Below are 27,715 nucleotides of genomic sequence, written 5' to 3'. Positions count from 1 at the left end.
ATGTGACCTATGACATTACAAGTTTAAATTCTGCTTCCAACTGGGTATTGGAACACGTTTCTGAAGTTTCGTGTTAATCGGTAAAGGTGCGTTTTTCTATCCAAGATGGCCGCCAAACCATGTGACGTGTGACATCATAATTTTTACCACGCATGCACAGACAAAGGTAGATGATAATTACAAATTTTCGATTCGTTTGGTTAAGCGGTTCCAGAGAAAACATTATTTAATATTTTTCTTAAATCCAAGATGGCGGCCAAACCATGCGACTTATCAATTTTAAATTAACAAACTTATATCGCCTTCCTGTCCTGAATATAGTTCTGAAATCTCCCCTTCATTGGGCCAACGCTTCTGGAGAAGAAGATGTTTGAAGGTTTTCGGGTTTTTTCAAGATGGCCGCCAAACCATGTGACCGATCAAGAACAAATTAACAAACTTGAGAAAGGACCTCATGGGGAATATATGTGTGAAGTTTCGTCTTAATCTGTCTTGCCCTTCTGGAGAAGAAGATTTTTAAAATTTATTCATTTTCAATCCAAGATGGCTGCCGAACCTTGTGACCAATGATATCATAAATTTAAATTCTGCTTTCCATCGTCGACCCGAACAAGTGTGTGAAGTTTCTTGAAAATCGGATAAGGTCTATTTTTCTATCCAAGATGGCCGCCAAACCATGTGACTTCTGAGGTAAAAATTTTTTACCATGTATGCAGACTTGAGGGAGGAAGGCAATTGCAAATTTTCGCTTCGATGGCTTATGAAATACCAGAGAAAACATTATTTAATATTTTTCTTAAATCCAACATGGCGGCCAAACCATGTGACGTATCACTTCGAAATTAACAAACTTGCATCGCATACATGTCACGAATATAGTTGTGAAATCTCGCCTTCATGGGACCAGCGCTTCTGGAGAAGAAGATGTTTGAAGGTTTTAGTGTTTTTCAAGATGGCCGCCAAACCATGTGACGTATCAACAACAAATTAACAAACTTGAAAGAGAACATCAGGGGAATGTACGTGTAAAGTTTCGCCTTAATCTGTCCAGCCCTTCTGGAGAAGAAGATTTTTTAATAAACACTAAAAAACAAGATGGCGGCCGAATTACGTCATCGATGACGTCAAGAAAAACATTTTCGTCAGTGATTTTAGGCGTAGATGATGCTCAGAATTTTTCAGATTTTTCCTATACGGCGTTCTACTTGACGAATTTTCACCGGTATATCGCTTCACCTATGACGTCATGAAAAATCACACGTGTTCCCCATAGGGAGCTTAGTAAAATGTATCAAGAGAAAAATTTTTCCATTGCACGGTTTCCGAGATACAGATGTCCAAAGTTTATCGTTTTTTTCAAGATGGCGCCCGCACCACATGACCAATGACGTCATAATTATAACGTGATTGTGCTATCAAAAAAGATACATACTGTGGTGAAAATTTTGTGTCGATCGGACTTAGTATCCCAGAGAAAATGATTTTTAAAGCGAAAAAGGGTGCAAAATGCCGGCGGAAAAAGAAAAATAATAATAAACAGAAGAAAAACAATAGGGTACCCTGTACTGACAGGGTACCCTAATAAACAGAAGAAAAACAATAGGGTACCCTGTACTCACAGGGTACCCTAATAATAAACAGAAGAAAAACAATAGGGTACCCTGTACTCACAGGGTACCCTAACTAGAACTGCCACTTTATAACTGCTGGCAGTGATGACCGGGTACCCAGTCCGTCCGCCTTTGATACAACATGGGACTTTCTGCAGATGACAGTCGCAAAGTTTGGCATTGAAAGGATAAGCGGTGCCAGAGAAAACATTATTTAATAGTGATACAAACACAGGCCTGCTTCGAGACGGCACGGAACAGATGAGTTACGAACCGGGCAGCACAAAGCATTCAATTTCGTTATTACTGGCTTCCAGATTCAAATAATTAAATAATTCTGGCTCCCAAACCGCGTGACCGATCAGGTTGAAATTTTAAACTTTTATTTCGCATGTCACCTGAATTATAAATCTGAAGTTTCGCATATATAGAGGCAGCGGTTCCAGAGTAAACATTAATTAATATTTATCCTTCAATCCAAGATGGCGGCCAAACCATGTGACTTGTGATGTCATAATTTGCACCACGTGTGCAAACACGATGGTGGATGATAACTGCAAATTTTCGCTTCTCCAGGTTAAGCAGTTCCAGAGAAAACATTATTTAATATTTTTCTTAAAACCAACATGGCTGCCAAACCCTGGGCCCGATCGCGTTGAAATTTCAAACCCTCATTCCGCATGAGCGTTCCACCATAAACTTGATGTTTCACATTTATTGATGCAGTAGTTCCAGAGTAAACATTAATTAATATTTTTCCTTCAATCCAATATGGCTGCCAAACGTTGCATCGTACCTCAAAAGGGGGTGGGAACTTTTTATTCGTCATGGAGAGGCGGTCATAGTGGTGGAGTTTCGCCTGGATCTGTTCAGCCGTTTCAGAGAAAAAGACGTTTGAAGATATTGTTTTTCAATCCAAGATGGCTGACGAACCATGTGACCGATGACATCAGAAATGTATATTCTGCTTCCAACTGGGTATTGGAACACGTACGTGAAGTTTCGTGTTAATCGGTAAAGGTGCGTTTTTCAATCCAAGATGGCCGCCAAACCATGTGACGTGTGACATCATAATTTTTACCAAGCGTGCATACTGCCTGCTAGATGATAATTACAAATTTTCGATTCGTTTGGTTAAGCGGTTCCAGAGAAAACATTATTTAATATTTTTCTGAAATCCAAGATGGCGGCCAAACCATGTGACTTATCAATTCGAAATTAACAAACTTATATCGCCTTCCTGTCCCGAATATAGTTCTGAAATCCCTTCATTGGGCCAACGCTTCTGGAGAAGAAGATGTTTGAAGGTTTTCGGGTTTTTTCAAGATGGCCGCCAAACCATGTGACCGATCAAAAACAAATTAACAAACTTGAGAAAGGACCTCATGGGGAATATATCTGTGAAGTTTCGTCTTCATCTGTCTTGCCCTTCTGGAGAAGAAGATTTTTAAAATTTATTCATTTTCAATCCAAGATGGCTGCCGAACCTTGTGACCGAGGATATCATGAATTTAAATTCTGCTTTCCATCGTCGACCCGAACAAGTGTGTGAAGTTTTGTGTAAATCGGATAAAGTCTATTTTTCTATCCAAGATGGCCGCCAAACCATGTGACTTCTGAGGTAAAAATTTTTACCATGTATGCAGACTTGAGCGAGGAAGGCACTTGCAAATTTTCGCTTCGATGGCTTATGAAATACCAGAGAAAACTTTATTTAATATTTTTCTTAAATCCAACATGGCGGCCAAACCATGTGACCTATCACTTTGAAATTAACAAACTTGCATCGCATACATGTCACGAATATAGTTCTGAAATCTCGCCTTCATTGGACCAGCGCTTCTGGAGAAGAAGATGTTTGAAGGTTTTAGGGTTTTTTCAAGATGGCCGCCAAACCATGTGACGTATCAACAACAAATTAACAAACTTGAAAGAGGACCTCAGGGGAATGTGCGTGTAAAGTTTCGCCTTAATCTGCATAGCCGTTCTGGAGAAGAAGATTTTAAAAAAAACACTAAAAAACAAGATGGCGGCCGAATTACGTCATCGATGACGTCAAAAAAACATTTTCGTCAGTGATTTTTGGCGTAGATGATGCTCAGAATTTTTCAGATTTTTCCCATATGGCGTTCTACTTGACGAATTTTCACCGGTATATCGCTTCACCTATGACGTCACGAAAAATCACACGTGTTCCCCATAGGGAGCTTAGTAAAATGTATCAAACGAAAATTTTTTCCATTGCACGGTTTCCGAGATACAGATGTCCAAAGTTTATCGCTTTTTTCAAGATGGCGACCGTACCACGTGACCAATGACGTCATAATTATAACGTGATTGTGCTATCAAAAAAGATACATACTATGGTGAAAATTTCCTGTCGATCGGACTTAGTGTTCCAGAGAAAATGATTTTTAAAGCGAAAAAGGGTGCAAAATGCCGGCGGAAGAATAATAATAATAATGCGTAATAATAAACAGAAGAAAAACAATAGGGTACCCTGTACTCACAGGGTACCCTAATAATACTAACGAATTCAATAGGGCTTCAGCACTTGCTTGAAGCCCTAATTAAAACTGGTAAACCAGTAATCCCGGGCTTCAAGGCTGCCTCCGTTTTAAGAAGTTTCAACACCATCACCCTGTCACATGATGTGGGTTTTCCGAGTTAGAAAGTTAGTTCAAGTCTGCAATGTGGCCCAGCTACGGGGTCCCTCAAGTTATATCGATGAAGGATTGAAAAGCCCACAGCAATACATGATAGAGAAAGAAACTTCACGTTGGACAAATCGAGGCTGGACAAATTTTCAAGTCCCCAAAAAAGTCCAATAACTCCACATTTGCATATTAATGTAAATGGCGAACTTGTAGAACGTGAAAATATCTTCCAGAATTTGTGGTCACTTTTTGTCTATCTTCTTTGGTTTTCATTTTACGACATGTCAAAAATGGGTGATTTTAAAATTTGGGGGGCTCTGGGGCCTCACTGGGGTAAAATACAGACATAGCGTAAACATATTTGGAGTCCCCTCTTCAAGGCCTATCAGAGTCTGTCATTAAATTTTTTTCAACTCTCATTTGCATATTTGGCATATTTAATGAGGCGAATCGGCATCATTTTAATCATATAAATTATGTAACGATTTCGACGAAATTAACAACTTAACATTGCAATGGAACCTTGCAAATGTGTGCAAAAATTTGAGGCTGTCGTGTTACCCCTTCTGGAGAAGAAGATGTTTTTAGGTTTTGGAGAAAATCCAATATGGCCGCCATACCACGTGACCTACGTCATCAAAATTTTCAAAGTATAAACTTCAGGTGGAGAGTTATTCAATAGATAAGTTTCATTGAATTTCATCCAAGTGTTGTTTTTATTTTATGACATTTCAAAAATGGGTCATTTTCAACTTTGGGGGGCGCTGGGGGCTCACTGGGGTCAAATACAGACATAGTATAAATATATTGGGAGTCCGCTGTTTATGTGCTATCTAAATTTGTCATTAAATTTTTTCAACTCTCATTTGCATATTTTGCATATTTAATGAGGCGAATCGGCATCATTTAAAATCATATAAATTAAATAACGATTTCGACCAAATTAACAAATTAACATTACCATGGAACTTAGCAAATGTGTGCAAAAGATTGAGGCTGTCAGATTATCCCTTCTGGAGAAGAAGATGTTTTTAGGTTTTGGAGAAAATCCAATATGGCCACCATACCACGTGACCTACGTCATCAAAATTTTCAAAGTATAAACTTCAGGTGGAGAGTTATTAAATGGATAAGTTTCATTGAATTTCATCCAAGCGTTGTTTTTATTTTATGACATTTCAAAAATGGGTCATTTTCAACTTTGGGGGGCGCTGGGGGCTCACTGGGGTCAAATACAGACATAGTATAAATATATTTGGAGTCCCCTGTTTATGTGCTATCTAAATTTGTCATTAAATTTTTTCAACTCTCATTTGCATATTTTGCATATTTAATGAGGCGAATCGGCATCATTATAAATCATATTAATTATGCAACGATTTCGACGAAATTAACAAATTCACATTAACATCGAAGTTAGCAAATGTGTGCAAAAGATTGAGGCTGTCAGATTATCCCTTCTGGAGAAGAAGATGTTTTTAGGTTTTGGATAAAATCCAATATGGCCGCCAGATCACGTGACCTACGTCATCAAAATTTTTAAAGTATAAACTTCAGGTGGAGAGTAATTAAATTGATAAGTTTCATTGAATTTCATCCAAGCATTGTTTTCATTTTATGACATTTCAAAAATGGGTCATTTTCAACTTTGGGGGGCGCTGGGGGCTCACTGGGGTCAAATACAGACATCATATAAATATATTGGGAGTTCCCTGTTTATGTTCTATCTAAATCTGTCATTAAATTTTTTCAACTCTCATTTGCATATTTTGCATATTTAATGAGGCGAATCGGCATCATTTAAAATCATATAAATTAAATAACGATTTCAACCAAATTAACAACTTTACATTCCCAAGCTACTTAGCAAATGTGTGCAAAAGATTGAGGCTGTCTGATTATCCCTTCTGGAGAAGAAGATGTTTTTAGGTTTTGGATAAAATCCAATATGGCCGCCATACCACGTGACCTACGTCATCAAATGTTTCATAGTATAAACTTCAGGTGTTGAGTAATAATCCTGTTAAGTTTCGTTGAATTTCATCCGACAGTTTTCCCTCCAGATCCGCCACAAAATCGGTCAGTAGAACATAAAAACGCCGTTAATAATAATAATAATAATACTAACGAATTCAATAGGGCTTCAGCACTTGCTTGAAGCCCTAATTAAAACTGGTAAACCAGTAATCCCGGGCTTCAAGGCGTGCCTCCATTTTAACAAATTTCAACACCATCACCCTGTCACATGATATGGGTTTTACGAGTTAGAAAGTTAGTTCAAGTCTGCAATGTGGCCCAGCTACGGGGTCCCTCAAGTTATATCAATGAATGATTGAAAAGCCCATAGCAATACATGATAGAGAAAGAAACTTCACATTGGACAAATCGAGGCTGGACAAATTTTCAAGTCCCCAAAAAAGTCCAATAACTCCACATTTGCATATTAATGTAAATGGCGAACTTGTAGAACGTTAAAATATCTTCCAGAATTTGTGGTCACTTTTTGTCTATCTTCTTTGGTTTTCATTTTACGACATGTCAAAAATGGGTGATTTTAAAATTTGGGGGGCTCTGGGGCCTCACTGGGGTAAAATACAGACATAGCGTAAACATATTTGGAGTCCCCTCTTCAAGGCCTATCAGAATCTGTCATTAAATTTTTTCAACTCTCATTTGCATATTTGGCATATTTAATGAGGCGAATCGGCATCATTTTAATCATATAAATTATGCAACGATTTCGACGAAATTAACAACTTAACATTCCAATGGAACCTCGCAAATGTGTGCAAAAGTTTGAGGCAATCGTGTTATCCCTTCTGGAGAAGAAGATGTTTTTAGGTTTTGAAGAAAATCCAATATGGCCGCCATACCACGTGACCTACGTCATCAAAATTTTCGAAGTATAAACATCAGGTGGAGAGTTATTAAATGGATAAGTTTCATTGAATTTCATCCAAGCGTTGTTTTTATTTTATGACATTTCAAAAATGGGTCATTTTCAACTTTGGGGGGCGCTGGGGGCTCACTGGGGTCAAATACAGACATAGTATAAATATATTGGGAGTCCCCTGTTTATGTGCTATCTAAATTTGTCATTAAATTTTTTCAACTCTCATTTGCATATTTTGCATATTTAATGAGGCGAATCGGCATCATTTAAAATCATATAAATTAAATAACGATTTCGACCAAATTAACAAATTCACATTAGCATGGAACTTAGCAAATGTGTGCAAAAGATTGAGGCTGTCAAATTATCCCTTCTGGAGAAGAAGATGTTTTTAGGTTTTGGATAAAATCCAATATGGCCGCCATACCACGTGACCGACGTCATCAAAATTTTCAAAGTATAAACTTCAGGTGGAGAGTTAATAAATGGATAAGTTTCATTGAATTTCATCCAAGCGTTGTTTTTATTTTATGACATTTAAAAAATGGGTCATTTTCAACTTTGGGGGGCTCTGGGGGCTCACTGGGGTCAAATACAGACATAGTATAAATATATTGGGAGTCCCCTGTTTATGTGCTATCTAAATTTGTCATTAAATTTTTTCAACTCATTTGCATATTTAATGAGGCGAATCGGCATCATTTTAAATCATATTAATTATGTAACGATTTTGACCAAATTAACAAATTCACATTAACATCGAACTTAGCAAATGTGTGCAAAAGATTGAGGCTGTCAGATTATCCCTTCTGGAGAAGAAGATGTTTTTAGGTTTTGGATAAAATCCAATATGGCCGCCATACCACGTGACCTACGTCATCAAATGTTTCATAGTATAAACTTCAGGTGGTGAGTAATAATCCTGTAAAGTTTCGTTGAATTTCATCTGACAGTTTTCCCTCCAGATCCGCCACAAAATCGGTCAGTAGAACATAAAAACGCCGTTAATAATAATAATACCAACGAATTCAATAGGGCTTCAGCCATGCTTGAAGCCCTAACTAGAACTGCCACTTTATAACTGCTGGCAGTGATGACCGGGTACCCAGTCAGTCCGCCTTTGATACAACATGGGACTTTCTGCAGATGACAGTCGCAAAGTTTCGCATTCATCGGGAAAGTGGTTCCAGAAAAAACATTATTGAAGAGTGATACAAACAGAGGCCTGCTTCGATATGGCATGGGACTGAAGAGCTACGAACTGGGCAGCACAAAGCGTTCAATTTCCTTATTACTGGCAAACAGATTCAAATAATTAAATAATTCTGGCTGCCAAACCGCGTGACCGATCAGGTTGAAATTTTAAACTTTTGTTTCGCATGTCGGCTGAATTACAAATCTGAAGTTTCGTATATATTGGAGCAGCGGTTCTAAGAGTAAACATTAATTAATATTTATCCTTCAATCCAAGATGGCGGCCAAACCATGTGACTTGTGACGTCATAATTTTCACCACATGTGCAAACACGATCGGAGACGTTAATTTTCGCTTCGCAAAGTTAAGCAGTTCCAGAGAAAACATTATTTAATATTTTTCTTAAAAACAACATGGCTGCCAAACCCTGGGCCCGATCCCGTTGAAATTTCAAACCCTCATTCCGCATGACTGTTCCACCATAAAGGTGATGTTTCACATTTATTGATGCAGTAGTTCCAGAGTAAACATTAATTAATATTTTTCCTTCAATCCACTATGGCTGTCAAACGTGTCGTACCTCAAAAGGGGTGAGAACTTTTTATTCGTCATGGAGAGGCGGTCATAGTGGTGGAGTTTCGCCTGGATCTGTTCAGTGGTTTCAGAGAAAAAGACGTTTAAAGATATTATTTTCCAATCCAAGAAGGCTGACGAACCATGTGACCTATGACATCACAAGTTTATATTCTGCTTCCAACTGGATATTGGAACACGGTTGTGAAGTTTCGTGTTAATCGGTAAAGGTGCGTTTTTCTATCCAAGATGGCCGCCAAACCATGTGACGTGTGACGTCATGATTTTTTACCACGCGTGCACACACAGTGGTAGATGATAATTGCAAACGTTCAATTCGTTAGGTTAAGCGGTTCCAGAGAAAACATTATTTAATATTTTTTTAAATCCAACATGGCGGCCAAACCGTGTGACGTATCAATTCGAAATTAACAAACTTATATCGCCTATGTGTCCCGAATATAGTTCTAAAATCTCCTCTTCATCGGACCAGCGCTTCTGGAGAAGAAGATGTTTGAAGGTTTTAGGGTTTTTTCAAGATGGCCGCCAAACCATGTTACCGATCAAGAATAAATTAACAAACTTGAGAAAGGACCTCATGGGGAATATATGTGTGAAGTTTCGTCTTAATCTGTCTTGCCCTTCTGGAGAAGAAGATTTTAAAAATTTATTCATTTTCAATCCAAGATGGCTGCGAACCTTGTGACCAATGATATCGTAAATTTAAATTCTGCTTTCCATCGTCGACCTGAACAAGTGTGTGAAGTTTCGTGTAAATCGGATAAGGTCTATTTTTCTATCCAAGATGGCCGCCAAACCATGTGACTTCTGAGGTAAAAAAAATTTTACCATGTATGCAGACTTGAGGGAGGAAGGCACTTGCAAATTTTCGCTTCGATGGCTTATGAAATTCCAGAGAAAACATTATTTAATATTTTTCTTAAATCCAACATGGCGGCCAAACCATGTGACCTATCACTTCGAAATTAACAAACTTGCATTGCATACATGTCACGAATATAGTTCTGAAATCTCGCCTTCATTGGACCAGCGCTTCTGGAGATGTTTGAAGGTTTTCGGGTTTTTTTCAAGATGGCCGCCAAACCATGTGACCAATCAAGAAGAAATTAACAAACTTGAAAGAGGACCTATAGGGTAATATATCTGTCAAGTTTCGCCTCAATCTGTCCAGCGCTTCTGGAGAAGATTTAAAAAAAAAAAAAACACTAAAAAACAAGATGGCGGCCGAAATACGTCATCGATGACGTCAAGAAAAAACATTTTCGTTGGTGACTTTAGGCGTAGATGATGCTCAAAATTTTTCTGATTTTTCCTATACGGCGTTCTACTTGACGAATTTTCACCGGTATATCGCTTCACCTATGACGTCACGAAAAATCACACGTGTTCCCCATAGGGAGCTTAGTAAAATGTATCAAACGAAAATTTTTTTCCATTGCACGGTTTCCGAGATACAGATGTCCAAAGTTTATCGCTTTTTTCAAGATGGCGACCGTACCACGTGACCAATGACGTCATAATTATAACGTGATTGTGCTAACAAAAAAGATACATACTATGGTGAAAATTTCCTGTCGATCGGACTTAGTGTCCGAGAGAAAATGGTTTTTAAAGCGAAAAAGGGTGCAAAATGCCGGCGGAAAAATAATAATAATAATGCGTAATAATAATAAACAGAAGAAAAACAATAGGGTACCCTGTACTCACAGGGTACCCTAACTAGGGGGGGAGCACTCGGTAGAGTGCAAAACCTCCGCCGCCAATACTGCTAGGTCAGTCAAGTGAACCTGATATCCTATTCATTCAATTTGACGTCAACAGTGCTCAAAGTTATAGTTTGCAACTTTCCCTTTTACTTTTAACTTTTACATACTCAATTCATTCGTCGTAACTAGATTCCTTGAGACAGAAATTGATTTTACATGGGTATATCCACCTGAAGTTCCAAAATCAGCCGCAATTATAATTTTGGCATGTTTTTTTTTTTTGTTGGAAATCACTTATAACATGTAGAAATGCAAAAAAAAAACGAAATTTTGTTGAAAAAAAAGTTGCAAAAATTTTTTTCTCTAACAATTTTTTTTTGGGGGGGGGTTGGAAATCACTTAAAACATGTATAAATGCAAAAAAAAGTTTTTCTCTAAAATTTTTTTTGAGGGGGGAGTTGGAAATCACTTAAAACATGTAGAAATGAAAAAAAAAAGATTCTTTTTTCTCTAACAATTTTTTTTTTGGGGGGGGGGACAAAGTCCAAAATCTAATGGCATGATCCTTGGACCATACCTAACCCCCCCACCCCCACCAAGTTTCGTCGAAATCCGTCGACGAGTTTTTCCGTAATACTGTTCACAAACAAACAAACAAACAAACAAATGAATCACTCATGGAGTGAGGAAGTTGTCGAAGTTGTTTGAAAATTTATTATAACTTCATTGCAGTCACACGGATACAGCACAAGAAACAGCATTTACAGTTCAGTCAGTTGCCATCATGAACAACATTCGAATGTGGAATGTGATGTCAATGGTTTAAGTCAAAAACTCGATCATCACCTCCACCTCCTCCGCATAAAACTAGCAAAATTCTTACTGAAAACGGAAAATTGACACACCTGCGTGATGGTAACGTCATAATGGATTGGTACGATGTGGAGGGCCTTTCATTGTTAATAAAACTGGCCTGCACTGCAAAATAATACATCACGTTTGCAGAATAGTGCCATTGGCGCCTGAGCGCGATAGACGAATTTTCGGTGTCAGGCGAACTATTGAACCGGAACAGTCACAACGAAGGCCTGGATATCTCATGAAAGAGTAATATCTGAACTACATTCTCACCTTGTTTGAGCCACATATCACAAAAATTGATGGAGATACGCGCTTTCAAAAATGGCCAAATTATGACACATTTTTGCTGATGGGATCCAGAATACAAACCGGAAGTTGATTAAATTACGTCAGCTAATTGCCAATCGTATGTTTTACATTCCCTAAAAGTTTGAGCGAAAAATATAAAACTTTCGAATTTTAAGAATTTTTTTTGTCATGTAAATGGGCTTTTCAATTCAAATTTCAAACATTTTGTAACGTCACAATCTGGATCCGATCCGGTTGAAACATGGCAAGGTGAAAGATATTATGACCCTACATAAGCACATTAAATATCTAAGCAATTGAACAAGAAATGGCGGAGAAATGATTTCTTGAAATTTCGTCCCATGTAAATGATTGGGATTTTTTGAAACTTTGTGAATTTTTCGTGACATCATCATTTGATCCAGGTTCACCCAAATTTATAGGTTCAGTCCTTGGGTGATTATCTTTCATGTCAATGTTTCGTAGACATATACACAAGGACCGCTGAGAAAAATCGATGCACAGACACACACACACACACACACACACACACACACACACACACACACACACACACACACACACACACACACACACACACACACACACATTTAACTGTACAAAGTGACAGAAGTTGTCTTCGACAACTTAACAAGCAGTCATAGACTGGTACTTACGAAATCGTCAACTTGACCTCTGACCTTGTCGAATAAAAACTGTCTCAAGAGAAGGTAGCGATGCACACCAGAAGTTTCTACGATGTTTCTGTATCAAACCATCAAAAATCGTAACGTCGACCGAAGCAAAAATCTCCATTTCTCCACGCAATTATACCTTAACGTAACTCAACGACGCGTCTGCTCGAGCGCACTGCATCATGGGACGACCCGTGACGCGTCGAGTGAAATATTTTTTATACAATCTTAAAACGTCTCCAAAACATCTGATTTTTACCAGAATTTCGACAACCGAGTTTTAAGCATCCTAAGCGATCGCAAAAACCGAAGACAAAATTAAAATTGAAGTTAAAACGAACTCGTAATGTCGAGCGAAGCAAAAATACTCCATTTCTCCACGTGAATTTATGGAATTATGTTTGACCTCACTGTGACCTTGACCTTTGACCGATTTTGACCAAAATCTAATCAGCGCTAGCCATCACCCTCCTGAATCACGTGGTGAATTTGACATTGGTAGCTACTTCCGTTCTCGAGTTATCTGTACTAGTCAGGGCTGTTAGGGCATAAAAGGGGCCGTTTGGTTCACATTCTTCCAAAAGCACCAATTTTGGCCCAAATGTCGCCCATACCATACTTTTTCGATTTTTGACGGGCGCCAAGATAGGCGCCCCCCGCGGCCGCCATATTGGCCAAATCCAATATGGCTGCCACTCGGGTTGGAGGTAAATCTAGTTAAAAATCCAAAAGGGCTAGAATCATGAATAATACCACGTTTTAGGGGTTTTCGGGGTATGGGAATCTGATACTGGTCTTATTTCAATGATTTGAGGTCAAGGTCACCCCTCAAGGTCATTATGGGGTCAAACCCGGTGTTTCTGGTGCGTCATCCCAGATCCCAAAAAAATATTAAAACATCAAAATATTTACCCATTAAATACTAGTATTTGGGTAGAAAAGTCAAAATATGCCATTTGTTTCTGTTATTTTACGAGCTCCTGTAAACTCATATTATGAGAAATAGTAGATGAAACCAGTTAATGGTAAAATAGCCCACCCACTTAATAAACAGACGTTCCGAACCACCTTAACTCAACTTTTACTGTGAAAGTGCCTATATATATATATATATATATATATATATATATATATATATATATATATATATATATATATATATATATATATATATATATATATATATATATATATATATATATATATATTTGCTCCTGCACTTCTCTGGATATAAAATAATAAACATTCACTTCCTTCCAGTAGCAGCCATGTGCAGCCTACAATTTAAATTTCTTATTAGCTTTTGAAATATAGCTACCAGGTATTGATTGATTGTTTTGTTGTTTTTATCTGTCGACTGTACTTCAATTTAGTAGCCTAAATCCTTTCCCATTATTAGCTGTATGTCACACAAGTTGAGATCTTCTCCACAGGATGTGTGTATGTCACATGACATCCTAAATGCTAACCAATTTTCCTATTTTGTTAGGTGATGTCTCATGCAGTTAATTAAAGTTTCTGGTACTAGATAATGACAATTGAGTTTATTTTTAAAACTGTTTACAAATTTTGAGTTGTATGTCATATCCTTTTTGGTTTATTTTTACGTTGAATATTTTTCAGATAATACCAAGTCTGTGATCATCATCATTTCCAGCAGCGGCAGTGGTGCCTGATGTCATTCGGAGCTGACGTCTACCCTATCTCACGAGACACCCTAGATGAAAGTTCATCGCGATGACGAGTCTACATAATATTATAATGGACTAGTAATACATGAGTGTCAAGCTATGTCTTCTACCGAAATTATGAACTGGGGACTCTGTTGTCTTTGTCAATCGGACAAAACTGAACAAGCCTTGCAAACACCTAAGGAGGAGGGACTTATCACTTGAGAGAAATCTCAAAGACTTCAAAGCTCTCAATGACAATAATCTTCCTTCTGGTATCAATGTCACGATTCGTCAGTTGAATGATGGCTCAGGTATTGCAGCAACTCTTAAATCGCATAAGGCTTGGTATCACAAAACGTGCAGGAGTTATTGTAGCAGTTCGAGTCAAACGGGAGAGAGAGAAGCTAGACAGAGAAGCTGGCCCTCAGAATAGTCCAAAAAAACTCAGGTCATCTGGGGAATTTCAGCCTCGGGCCAATATCATGTGTTGTATAATCTGTGAGGGGGTGGGTCAGGCCACGCTCCACAAGGTAGTAACTGATGTCGTAGATGCCAACCTAAAGAGTTGGGCAAAGACCAACAAAAACTTAAATTTACTTGGCAGACTGGATGCCGTAGCGTCTGATGCGCATGCAGCTGATGCCTATTATCACCATCAGTGTTATGTACATTTGCGAGACTCCGCTCATGCTGCTGAGCGACGCGATTTGGTGGGTCCCGCACCTCCGCCGTTCGATCCCATCATCTGCGCTCAAATTATAACCCTTATCGAACATTCGGACACCACCTTATTCAAGCTCTCAGAGCTACGCGAGATGTATCAAAAGGTTGTGAGTGAGCAAGGTCACCCATGCAGAGATAAAAAAGAGCCACACTCAACTCGATTCAAGGATCACCTTCTCAACTTCCTACCTGAATGGGATGAGTTTTCCAAGGGGAATGAAGGCAGGAAGGATGTTTACATATCTCACAAATTGAAGGTGGCTGATGAGCTTGCCAAGACACATAGGTCACAAATTGGTCAAAAGGATGCACTTATGTTCATGCGGGCTGCCGTGATGATGCACAAGTTTTGTCCACAGAGTCAAGAACCTTTCGATGGATCCTTCCCCCCTAACTGCCTCATGGCTCCAGTAAATGAGGAGTTTCTTCAACACAGTGCTCTGGGGCCCATCGGCTCTTCATGGACGCGAGAAGATCGGTGGTGACTCCAATCATGACCCTGACATGCAATATTGCCTCGAATTGTTAAAATAAGGTCAGATTCGGGTTACTCAACCTCGGAAACTGATAAAATGATGTGCTGTTTGTATACATTGACATAAAACAACTAAAATTACGTATATTGACCCAAAAATGACATTTAGGGTGACCTTGAGTGGTAACCTTGACCTCAAATCATTGGAATTACATCAGAATCAGATTCCCAGACCCTGAAAACCCCTAAAAAGTGGTATTATTCATGATTCTAGCCCTTTTGGATATTTAACTAGATTGACCACGAACCGAGTGGCAGCCATATTGGATTTGGCCAATATGGCGGCCCCGGGGGCGCCCATCAAAAATCGAAAAAGTATGGTATGGGCGACATCTGGGCCAAAATTGGTGCTTTTGGAAGAATGTGAACCAAAAAATCCCTAACAGCCCTGACTATACCAAACCATCAAAAATCGAATATTTGACCTCACTGTGACCTTGACCTTTGACCAAAATCTAACCAGCACTAGCCATCACCCTCCTGAATCACGTGATGTAATTTGACATTGGTAGCTTCTTCCGTTCTCGAGTTATCGTGCCTACAAACAAACAAACAAACAAGCAGTCATAGACTGGTACTTACGAAATCGTCAACTTGACCTCTGACCTTGTCTAATAAAAGCTGTCTCTACAGAAGGTAGCAACGCAAACCAGAAGTTTCTATGATGATTCTGTACCAAACCATCAAAAATCGAATGATTTGGATGTTTGACCTCACTGTGACCTTGACCTTTGACCAATTTTGACCAAAATCTAATCAGCGCTAGCCATCACCCTCCTGAATCACCTGGTGTAATTTGACATTGGTAGCTTCTTCTTCTTCTTCTAATTTGACATTGAAATCTTTAGATTTTGCAAGTAACAAACAAACAAACAAACAGAAATGGAAGTCATCAATATACTTACGAAATCTTTAGATTTCGTACAAGCCATCATTCAACTGACTAATCGTTACATTGATACCAGAAGGAAGATTATTGTCATTGAGAGCTTTGAAGTCTTTGAGATTTCTCTTTGAGATTCACAGTTATGATGTTGAAATCTTTAGATTTCGTAAGTAACAAACAAACAGAAAGGGGTGAAAACAGTAACCTCCCATCTTCGATGGTGGAGGTTAATAATGCATGCAACGAAAAATAAACTTGAAAATTCTTCGATTTTCGCAAGTAACAAACGGAGTAAAAACCGAGTACCCCTTTCCTTCAGTGCCTGGCGATGATGTCATGCATCGCTTGGATATGGAATTGGGAAGTAGCGGTGTGCAACAGTAAAAATCGTTATATATGGAGGAGATTTTTGGAAAGTCGCACCCATGTCCGAAGGAGGGGGTTTAGTTTGGCATTTTGAAGATGAAATAGACAAATCCTAGAAACGAACCAATTCACCACAGAAACCTTTTGGAACTCATTAGAAATTACCCTTTGGAATCCCTCAGAATTAGCCCTTAGATTCACGCTTTAGAACCACCCTTCCATCACAATCCCACAACAAAAGTAAAATGTGAAAATATATCGTGATGCTAAAAATAAGAGGATTGTGGTGTCTCATTGCGGCATCGTGATGTGGGGGCCATTCTTCATAGTTATTCTTCTTCGTTCTCCTTCATCCATCACATTCCAAAAAACAAAAGTAGGAATGTCAAAAGATGTCATGATGGTAATCCATAAGAGGATTGTGGTGTCGTATTGTGGAATGTGGTGGCATTCCTACCTTGTTTGGTTGTTTTTTTGAGATTTCATCCCCGTATGTTTTTATATTTAAACCTTTTTTTTTCTTGTATCTGCAATGTTTTATATATTTTGTTATGGATAATATGGAGTATGGTAATTTGACTGGGTGGGGGAGGAGGGATTGTGGGGTGGATTTTCTTTTCTCTGTTTTTTTTTATCCCCGGCACTGCACTTGAAATTGCCATCCCCGTTGGGAGGGGGGGGGGAGGTTAATTTATCCCCATCCCCCTCCCTGTCAAAATATTCTATACTAGCAGGGGTACCCAGCATTGCCGGGCAACGTCGGGTCCCTCTTCCCACCCCCACACCTTCACCTGCCTACTCCCACCCCACCCCTTGAGGGACGAATTCATCAATATGGCTGAAATAATGATGCTATAGATATCCCATCGTTTTTTTTTCAAAAAGCACTGATATAATAAATGCAGGTACCTACCTTCAAAGCTATGTGAGAATTAAACTGCTGTACTGGTTTCATCGATTACACTGGTCAACAACAAATTTGTTGTCTGCATTTTTTAAGCTGATTTAGGACGAATCTGATGCGCTGAATCCAAAACTCACATTAGTTTTGTTCAATCAGGTCAAGTTTTTGAGATATGGCCACATGTCGTTTTTTACATTTTTGTTCACATGTACGCATGTGTGGAGCATTTTAGAAGAAGTTGGTGGGGGTAAAATGTCATGTCAAATAATTGTTTTGATTGGAAATAATTATTTTAATGACAAGAAGTATTCAGGTACGATAGTTCTGGGTGATTATGTCGAAAAGGGATCAGTTTGAAGTCATAAAACCTCAAAATCTTCCAAAAATTGGTGAGGCAAAGCATAAAGTTCGTGGATCAAAACTAAAGTTAATGGGGCAGATTTTGTAATAATGTGATACAAAAAAGTTGTATTTCTTGAAATAACGAACTCTGAAGAATGTACAATACCTACACAGAGACAGAATACTCTTCCCACCGCTGCACATCAAGCTCGGCTTAATCAAGCAGTTCACCAAGGCTCTGGACAAAGATGGTGACTGCTTCACTTACTTGTGCCAGGCTTTTCCAGGATTGACCATGGAGAAGTTGAAAGCTGGCATCTTTGATGGTTCTCAGATCCGTCAGCTCATCAGAGATCCAGAGTTCAAAAACTCAATGAACGAAGTGGAACTGGAAGCGTGGAAGACATTTGTTTTGGTAGTGAAGAACTTTCTTGGCAACAATAAGGCCAGAAACTACGCAGAACTTGTCAACAACATGCTGACTGCTTTCAGAAACCTGGGCTGCAACATGAGCATCAAGATGCACCACCTATTTTCACATATGAACCGGTTTCCTGAGAACTTGGGTTCAATGAGTGACGAGCAGGGGAGAGATTCCATCAGGACATGAAGGAGATGGAGACCAGGTATCAGGGTCGCTGGGACGCAGTCATGATGGCTGACTACTGTTGGAATCTGAAGAGAGACCTCCCTGCCGCTGAACATTCCAGGAGTTCGAAGAAACGGAAGTTCAAGCCCTGAAGTTTGAACAGTGGTGACGCAACATGCAATTTACTTGTACTTACCTTTATCAATGCCCACCATTCAGATGACAGTAATCGATGTTTCTATCATGTAATCAATAAATGTTGTTGGCAAAACATTTTTTTTCTTAAAAACATGTTTAGGATGATATGTGTTGACAAAAATCAGCTGATAATGCCACAAAAATGTAATTGATTTTGTCACAAGATCTGATTTTTTCAAATCAACTTAGCACAAAAACCTGACCTGATGGAGAGAAACGGATGCCATTTCCTGATTCAGCAGTGCCAGAATACCCTAATTCACTTGTAGAAATCTAGACAACATTCAGAAAGTAAAAAATTGTTGACCAGTGTTATAATTGGCGGATCGTCACAGCGACGGCGTTTAAGAAACCAAGGAACCTCAAATATACAGTATGAGCACCACACCATGTGCAGGACAGCACTCAAGACATCCTCCAAAATTCTGATCATTCTTAAAAGCCGAACTACTTGCATTACTTTGCTTCTTCGTTACCTTTTACCCAAACACAATTAACTTTCTATAACAAAGATAAATTTTTTTTCACAAAATTTACAAACTCAGATTACTAATGTTGCATCTGAACAAGCTGTCCATTTGAAATGGAACGTTCATTTATTCAAACAATGGACCCCAACCCCTGGGACTGCAGCTGCAACGACATCCTCTACCTGAGCAAATGGATTCGTGAGAAGGAGGGAACGGTGAATGGCATTGAGTCTGCCACTTGTGTTGACAACAAAGCCGTCTTAGAAGTAAGGAAAGAGTAAGAGTGTGTGTGTTGTTGTGACTCTCCGGCAGATTTACACGCCTTTTAACCTTTTAATGCGAACGGATAAAGGTGAAACTTTCATGGTTTACTTTGTCTGCATTTAAAACTGCTTCACAAATAAAATTATAATTTGCATCGTTTATGAAAATATTTATTACCTCCGCCACCAAAGGTGGATGGAGGATATGTTTTCCCATCTATTTGTCTGCCTGTGAGCAGGATATGTCAAAACGTTATGGACAGATTCGGACTAATTGCTTTACCCAGCTTTTCGCTTGCGTCCACAGGGCAGCATTGCCAATACCTTGGACAAAGTGAGTAGACAGATACCAGAACAAGATTACTCTAATCAACGACACAGATCTCTCGAGGATTTACAAAACCGAGCAGTCTGGTGATATCCAGAAGTGGGCAGATGTCATGTATCCAGACATTTGGAAACGTTTTGTTTTGCAATCAACAAGAGCTTATACGTCTGAGCACCTCAAATCCTTACAAAGGACAGAGGCAAGCATACAATCAATTACTTTGCGGATGGGTTTGAGATGTAACCGTGCATATGGTCGGTAAACTTTGTGCACAGTGCGAGTAAGTACCATGTTGTAGTTGTTAAATTGTAGCTAGTCTGGTTAGATGTTTTAGGAGTGGGAGTAGAAGATTAGTGTTGGCTTAACGGTTAGGGGGGAAGGCTTGAGATCTGAGGATCCTGAGTTCAAATCCCACTCGGCTGTTGAATTAATACCAGGTGGGGTTGACTTTGCTTGTCATCCTTCCGAGGTCAGCAAAATGAGTGCCAGCTTGCTGGTATCCCGTGTTGGAGTGGTGACCCATCCAGGATTGTGTCCAATAGCCATGGAGACTGCTGATGCAGCACCAACACTGCACAGAGTGTGGTCCCCTTGGATGGAGTGGAGGACTTAACTTATGAGTACATGTAAGTGTTATTTTTTAGGAGATGCAGATGTCTAACTTTTAAAAACAAGATATATGAATGAGATTTATGTGCATTACTATATTGTTTAAACCTGTAAAAAAACATTAAACATTTATACATGCAACTAAAATAATTATTTTGAACAGAATATCGTTTACAATCAGTCAAAATAAAAGTAACAAGGGACCGAGGATTCATGCAGGCATGAACTTGGATGTTGGTGTGGATTCACAGTTATGATGTTGAAACTTACACAAAATACAAATATAACACGTGAAATGTTTCTTTTATGAAAACATAAAATGCTGCAGAACTATACAATCACCTTTCACAAAATTGTAGGAACACACAAGTCTGTACCGATATTAGGAAGGGGTGATAATCTCGGCCGATTCGTGACAACAAATTCCGACGTGTTTTCTTGGACAATTCAAGTGCATTTTCTTTCTCGTTGGCCATAACTAGTGAGTGGCAGATGAAAGAAAGAAACTGGGCCATTGTACAGCCATTAACAGTGGAGTAGTTCACCACTGTTAACAGAATAACAGATCATTTGCATTTGACAAAGTCTTGCCTCCGGTCCTTCTCATTCCTAATGGTGGAGAGCCGATGTACCGGATGTGGAATGACGTCACAATTAAATTATCAATACTACAACTGGTGCTCGGTAGAGCGCAAACCTCCGCCAGGCTGAACAGTTTACGTTTTGGATCCCACTGATAGGTCGGATCTGCATCCGGACCTGAGCCAAAATCGAATCGGCTTGTTCTTGTCACCTAACCAACTCATGCACCAAGTTTTGTCACAAGTCGTCCATAAGTTCTTGAAATATCATGCCATATATCGTTTTTGGCCCTCCCTCAATTGTGAAAAATTACTTTTAAAATTCTAGTATTCGCATCCGGATCCACACCAATCAATTCTTCCTCGTCACACATCCAACCTGTCCATCAAGTTTCTCCAAGTCCCTCCATAACTTTTTGAGGTATCCTGCTCACAAACAGACAGACAGACAAACAGGGATGAAAACACAATCTCCATCCACCTTCAGTGGCGGAGGTCACAAATACATCTGCGCCACTGAGGAGGAGGTTATTCTTAGCGTTGCCGAGCAACCATTTACAGTGTAAACTCCACGTGTTAAATATAACGCCTGTATTGTAAAAAAAAGTCAAAAACATCTGCCTGCAAGCATAACCCACTATCCTTTGTCCATGCTATATTATTTTTACGAATGCTGAGCATCAAGCAAGGAAGCAGCACTTCCATTTTTTTTAAAGTCGTTGGTATGGTTCAGTGGTGGTTCATACTGCTGACCTCCCAGACCCAGAGAGGGCACTCGAACCATTACATCACCGAGTCTGGAATTGGAGTTGTGGAGATAGCATACTGTTGCGGCCAAGGGTACCGAGACACCAGCTCGTCACTCAGGGGGATTAATCCCTGGTTGTCCTCGGTAGGGCTGGACCTGGGGCCACCGCTCACAATTAACGTTGTGGTACGTTGGGTTGTTTTAGAACCACGAACGCCACCCAGTCAATCACGAGTTCCAGTGTCCACCGTCTAATTGTTCCGTTTAACTAGAGGTCACATGGTGACCTGAGCGGGGAGCGCGCCCTCGGCAAAGCACCAATATTATCTTGATTAGAGTTTAATTTGGGCGGCCGAGCGTCTTAACCGCTGGTGCGTGCCGACGATTTTTGGTCAAACCTGTGGTAATTACCTCCCAGTCTGTCTCGGTTCAGACAATGCCAGACCAATGGAAGGAAAGGACAAACACGGACAGGTTGGAAATCGACAAACGATTTATTAATAATGAAATTAATTAATAAAAATAGCTTTTTATTTTCTGAGGTAAATGAAGAATAAATTTCAAAGCAAAATCAACCAAAATGCCAAGAAAGAGACAAAGAGCTGATGCTTATCGGGGGTTGACTTACAGCTAAACACAGACAAGGGTACCCATCAGATAATTCGGGGGGGGGGGGGGGGAGAAGAATCGTCTCGCTCAGAGTAGTCGTCCGTGAAGTGAAAACATCCTGAAATGTGTACGTGCGTGTCACATCCGTCACCAGCACCCAGCCTTGCCGTGCACCCTCTCGCAAACAGCCTTGAACGCCAGTCGACGTCTGGGAGGGCACCGAGATCATCTGCTGCGGTTTTAGACCCTGGTGTTGTTGGTGACCGACCCGTGCCTCACTTGTTGGCGGCGCTGCACACACCCACATATGCACCACACGCTCACTTGTCGAAGCATTGGGAAGGACGAATCGTCTCATTGTTGGCGCTGGTCAGACACCCGTTTCTTGCTCGCTTCTCAAGCATACTTCTCATTCTCTTCTCCCTCCCTGGCTTTCTTCTCGCCTCTCTCGCCCTTTGCTTTTTCCTCTCTCTCCTTTCGCTTTTTCATTTTCCACAACGTACCTCCAGTTCGTTATTATATCCATGGGCCATCTCCACGGGGTGCAGTCCACCCCAAGCTCACCCCGCCCCACTGGCGCATGGTTACCATGACGACCCGTGCGCTCTCAAAAAAGGCGGGCATCGGAGCTCACGAAAGATTGATGCTGAGGAAGGATGGGGGCAGGCTGCAGAGCTCATGAATGAAATGTGTGTAAACGTGTCTGTCGTAAAGAAAAAATCTTCCGATAAGAGAGGTGATCTATCCTTTACTTTTCTCAAGGCATCACATTTAAGATCCCATTAGACATGGGGATGGGGCTAATCTGAACATGCATTTAAGGAAATAACTGTTTGAGGACCTGGATGTGTGGATGCATTCATCAGACCGGATTCTGAAATCCGTAACAATACTATTCTGTCAATCTGGTGGTACCTCGGGCTGTGGTGTTAATGGGATGTATGGCGGTATGATTGGAAAAAGAGTCTGAGTTTTTGGCATTCACGAACGATAGTTTTATGTTGCTTCGATGTACGGTCACAGAAAGTCGTAAAACATTTAACGTTTACGCATGGGAAGTGTGACAGCTGGAAAATCGAGACATTGCTGCGGTAGAGGGACAGAGAGTTCCAGCTGGGCAAGAAATGCTTGGATCTGCCCCCTTTGGAAGAGTCTGGGGAGGAGTCTCAACGAGACAGCATTTCAGTTTTTGGAAACTGAACTTATGTTTTGCAGCAACGTTTTGTCTACCGAGTGAAGCATGCCTTCTGCATCATCTATTAAAAGAGTACAAAATGACTTATATTGCACTGTGTTTATCATGGGGTCAGGAATTTAACATAGATCAGACAGAATTGCTATTTCTCTGGCAGCCTATTAGATTTACCCTTTGAAATCTGAGTTCCCTGGAGAAAAACAACCGGCTGCTCGGGTATATGGAGGTTCGAATAGCGGACAATAAACCGACTGCTCGGGTAAATGGAGGTTTGAATAGCGGCCGGAAAAACGGTTGTTCGGATTTATGGAAGTTTGAATAGCGGCCAGTAAAATGGCAGCTCGGGTTTATGGAAGTTTGAATTGTGGCCGGTAAAACGGCTGCTTGGATTTATGGAAGTTTGAATTGTGGCCGGTAAAACGGCTGCTTGGATTTATGGAAGTTAGAATAGTGGCCACTAAAACGGCTGCTTGGGTTTATGGAAGTTTGAATAGTGGCCGGTAAAACGGCTGCTTGGGTATATGGAAGTTAGAATAGCGGCCGGTAAAACGGCTGCTTGGGTTTATGGAAGTTAGAATAGCGCCGGTAATATGGCTGTTCGGGTTTCTGGAAGTTTGAATGATGGCCGGTAAAATGGCTGCTTGGGTTTATGGAAGTTTGAATGGTGGCCGGTAAAATGGCTGCTTGGGTTTATGGAAGTTTGAATAGCGGCCGGTAATACGTCTGTTCGGGTTTATGGAAGTTTGAAAAGCGGCCGGTAAAATGGCTGCTTGGATTTATGGAAGTTTGAATTGTGGCCGGTAAAATGGCTGCTTGGGTTTATGGAAGTTTGAATATCAGCTGGTAAAATGGCTGCACGGGTTTGCGGAAGTTTGAATTGTGGCCGGTAAAACAACTGTTTGGGTTTATGGACGTTTGAATTGTGTCCGGTAAAACGGCTGCTCGGGTTTATGGAAGTTAGAATAGTGGCCGGTAAAACGGCTGCTTGGGTTTATGGAAGTTTGAATAGTGGCCGGTAAAACGGCTGCTTGGGTATATGGAAGTTAGAATAGCGGCCGGTAAAACGGCTGCTTGGGTTTATGGAAGTTAGAATAGCGCCGGTAATATGGCTGTTCGGGTTTCTGGAAGTTTGAATGATGGCCGGTAAAATGGCTGCTTGGGTTTATGGAAGTTTGAATGGTGGCCGGTAAAATGGCTGCTTGGGTTTATGGAAGTTTGAATAGCGGCCGGTAATACGTCTGTTCGGGTTTATGGAAGTTTGAAAAGCGGCCGGTAAAATGGCTGCTTGGATTTATGGAAGTTTGAATTGTGGCCGGTAAAATGGCTGCTTGGGTTTATGGAAGTTTGAATATCAGCTGGTAAAACGGCTGCACGGGTTTGCGGAAGTTTGAATTGTGGCCGGTAAAACAACTGTTTGGGTTTATGGACGTTTGAATTGTGTCCGGTAAAACGGCTGCTCGGGTTTATGGAAGTTAGAATAGTGGCCGGTAATATGGCTGTTCGGGTTTCTGGAAGTTTGAATGGTGGCCGGTAAAATGGCTGCTTGGGTTTATGGAGGTTTGAATATCAGCTGGTAAAACGGCTGCTCGGGTTTACGGAAGTTTGAATAGTGGCCAGTAAAACGGCTGTTCGGGTTTATGGATGTTTGAATAGTGGCTGGTAAAACGGCTGCTTGGATTGATGGAAGTTTGAATTGTGGCCGGTAAAATGGCTGCTTGGGTTTACGGAAGTTAGAATAGCGGCCGGTAATACGGCTGTTCGGATTTCTGGAAGTTTGAATAGTGGCCGGTAAAACGGCTGCTTGGGTTTATGGAAGTTAGAATAGCGGCCGGTAAAACGGCTGCTTGGGTTTATGGAAGTTTGAATATCAGCTGGTAAAACGGCTGCATGGGTTTGCGGAAGTTTGAATCGTGGCCGGTAAAACGACTGTTTGGGTTTATGGAAGTCTGAATTGTGGCCGGTAAAACGGCTGCTCGGGTTTATGGAAGTTAGAATAGTGGCCGGTAATACGGCTGTTCGGGTTTCTGGAAGTTTGAATGGTGGCCGGTAAAATGGCTGCTTGGGTTTACGGTAGTTTGAATAGTGGCCGGTAAAACGGCTGTTCGGGTTTATGGAAGTTTGAATCGTGGCTGGTAAAACGGCTGCTTGGATTGATGAAAGTTTGAATTGTGGCCGGTAAAATGGCTGCTTGGGTTTATGGAAGTTTGAATATCAGCTGGTAAAACGGCTGCTCGGGTTTGCGGAAGTTTGAATAGTGGCCGGTAAAATGACTGTTTGGGTTTATGGAAGTTTAATGGTGGCAGGTAAAATGGCTGCTTGGGTTTATGGAAGTTTGAATATCAGCTGGTAAAACGGCTGCTCGGGTTTACAGAAGTTAGAATAGTGGCCGGTAATACGACTGTTCGGGTTTCTGGAAGTTTGAATAGTGGCCGGTAAAACGGCTGCTTGGGTTTATGGAAGTTAGAATAGCGGTCGGTAATACGGCTGTTCAGATTTCTGGAAGTTTGAATAGTGGCCGGTAAAACGGCTGCTTGGGTTTATGGAAGTTAGAATAGCGGCCGGTAATACGGCTGTTCGGGTTTATGGAAGTTTGATTTGTGGCCGGCAAAATGGCTGCTTGGGTTTATGGAAGTTTGAATATCAGCTGGTAAAACGGCTGCTCGGGTTTCTGGAAGTTTGAATAGTGGCCGGTAAAACGGCTGCTTGGGTTTATGGAAGTTAGAATAGTGGTCGGTAATACGGCTGTTCAGATTTCTGGAAGTTTGAATAGTGGCCGGTAAAACGGCTGCTTGGGTTTATGGAAGTTAGAATAGCGGCCGGTAATACGGCTGTTCGGGTTTATGGAAGTTTGATTTGTGGCCGGTAAAATGGCTGCTTGGGTTTATGGAAGTTTGAATATCAGCTGGTAAAACGGCTGCTTGGGTTTACGAAAGTTTGAATCGTGGCCGGTAAAATGGCAGCTTTGGTTTATGGAAGTTGAATAGCGGCATGTAAAACGACTGTTTGGGTTCATGGAAGTTTGAAGTGGCCGGTAAAACGGCTGTTCGGGTTTATGGAAGTTTGAATAGTGGCCGGTAATACGGCTGTTCGGGTTTATGGAAGTTTGAATTGTGGCCGGTAATACTACGATGTATGCGAGCGTGCTCTTAACGTATACAAAACTTACCCATAACGTATTCAACGTTTTAGACAAATTTTTCAAAAGTCAGTATACGCTGGCTAAATCGTCAAGGTGTGACAGGGCATTTAATGGCCCCTCACTCATTCAGAAAAAAAAAAACACATATTGGACCCAGGAGGAGGTTGACAGGAGGGAGATGAGAGAGGGTTATGTGGAACCTGTCCACTGTACGGCATGGGTTCACGATCTTGCATGAGCCCACTAAGCTATATGGTACCACAGAGGGGAAAATGCCGCAGCACCACCAAGGTCCATGTCTTTCAATCCAGACAAATCTCACACTCTCATTATGTCTCTTCGAAAGGACCATTTACCAAACCCCCCCATCCACTTTCTCAACAATCCTCTGGAAGAAGTCTTTTCTTTCAAGCTTCTAGGTCTCACTATCTGCCATGACCTTTCCTGGGAAAGTCACATTTCCAACCTCGCCTCAAAAGCCAGTCGCCGACTGGGAATCCTCCATCGTGCTAAGTCCTTCCTCGGCCCTCTTGAGCTCCTGACCACTTACAAAGCTTTTGTCCGTAGCCTGATGGAGTACTGCTCTCCCCTCTGGGCTGGTGCTCCTGCCTCCCACCTTTCTCGGCTTCACGCTGTCGAAACCAGGGCATTTAAGATCATCGGCATCTCCCGCAATGAAGCTGAGTCTTTGGGCCTCTCAATCAATCACCGCAGGTTGGTCCGTGGTCTTTCTGTCTTCTACCGACTCCTCTCCAGCCTTGCCCCCCCTGCTCTCTCTGCGATTTGTCCCCACCACATTTCCGCAGGGCGCTCAAGGTCCGCCAACAACCCCCTTCTGGTAAAACTACCAAAATCACGAATCACTGCTCATCTTCACTCTTTCATTCCTCTTTTTTCCTGCCTTTAGAATAAACTTCCTCACTCTATTCTTTCCCATTCTTCCCTCCAGGCTTTCAAAACAGCTGTTCACCACCACCTCTTATCTTCCCCCATCCAAATCCTCGATCTTTTCTACCCCCGATAATCCACTGAAGCCCACTCCCTTCATTTCTCCTGCT

The 27,715-nt window shown here is 40.8% G+C and overlaps 1 protein-coding gene across 1 annotated transcript in view; it reads left to right on the top strand.

Moving 5' to 3' along the window:
• The window catches only part of LOC147012215 (uncharacterized), a 44,359-nt gene extending 26,765 nt beyond the window's left edge, over nucleotides 1-17,594 (top strand). Inside the window, exon 2 of the mRNA XM_085856059.1 lies at nucleotides 14,123-17,594. Coding sequence (XP_085712185.1) covers nucleotides 14,472-15,380 — 909 coding nt within the window. The 5' untranslated portion in view covers nucleotides 14,123-14,471 and the 3' untranslated portion in view covers nucleotides 15,381-17,594. The remainder of the gene's footprint in view (nucleotides 1-14,122) is intronic.
• The last annotated feature ends 10,121 nt before the right edge of the window (nucleotides 17,595-27,715 follow it).

Source organism: Eptatretus burgeri, chromosome 15 (assembly GCF_056783735.1).
Source record: "Eptatretus burgeri isolate ZD-2024b chromosome 15, Ebu_testis_v1, whole genome shotgun sequence".
Taxonomy (NCBI): Eukaryota; Metazoa; Chordata; class Myxini; order Myxiniformes; family Myxinidae; genus Eptatretus; species Eptatretus burgeri.
This window is presented reverse-complemented; position numbering and strand designations above follow the sequence as displayed.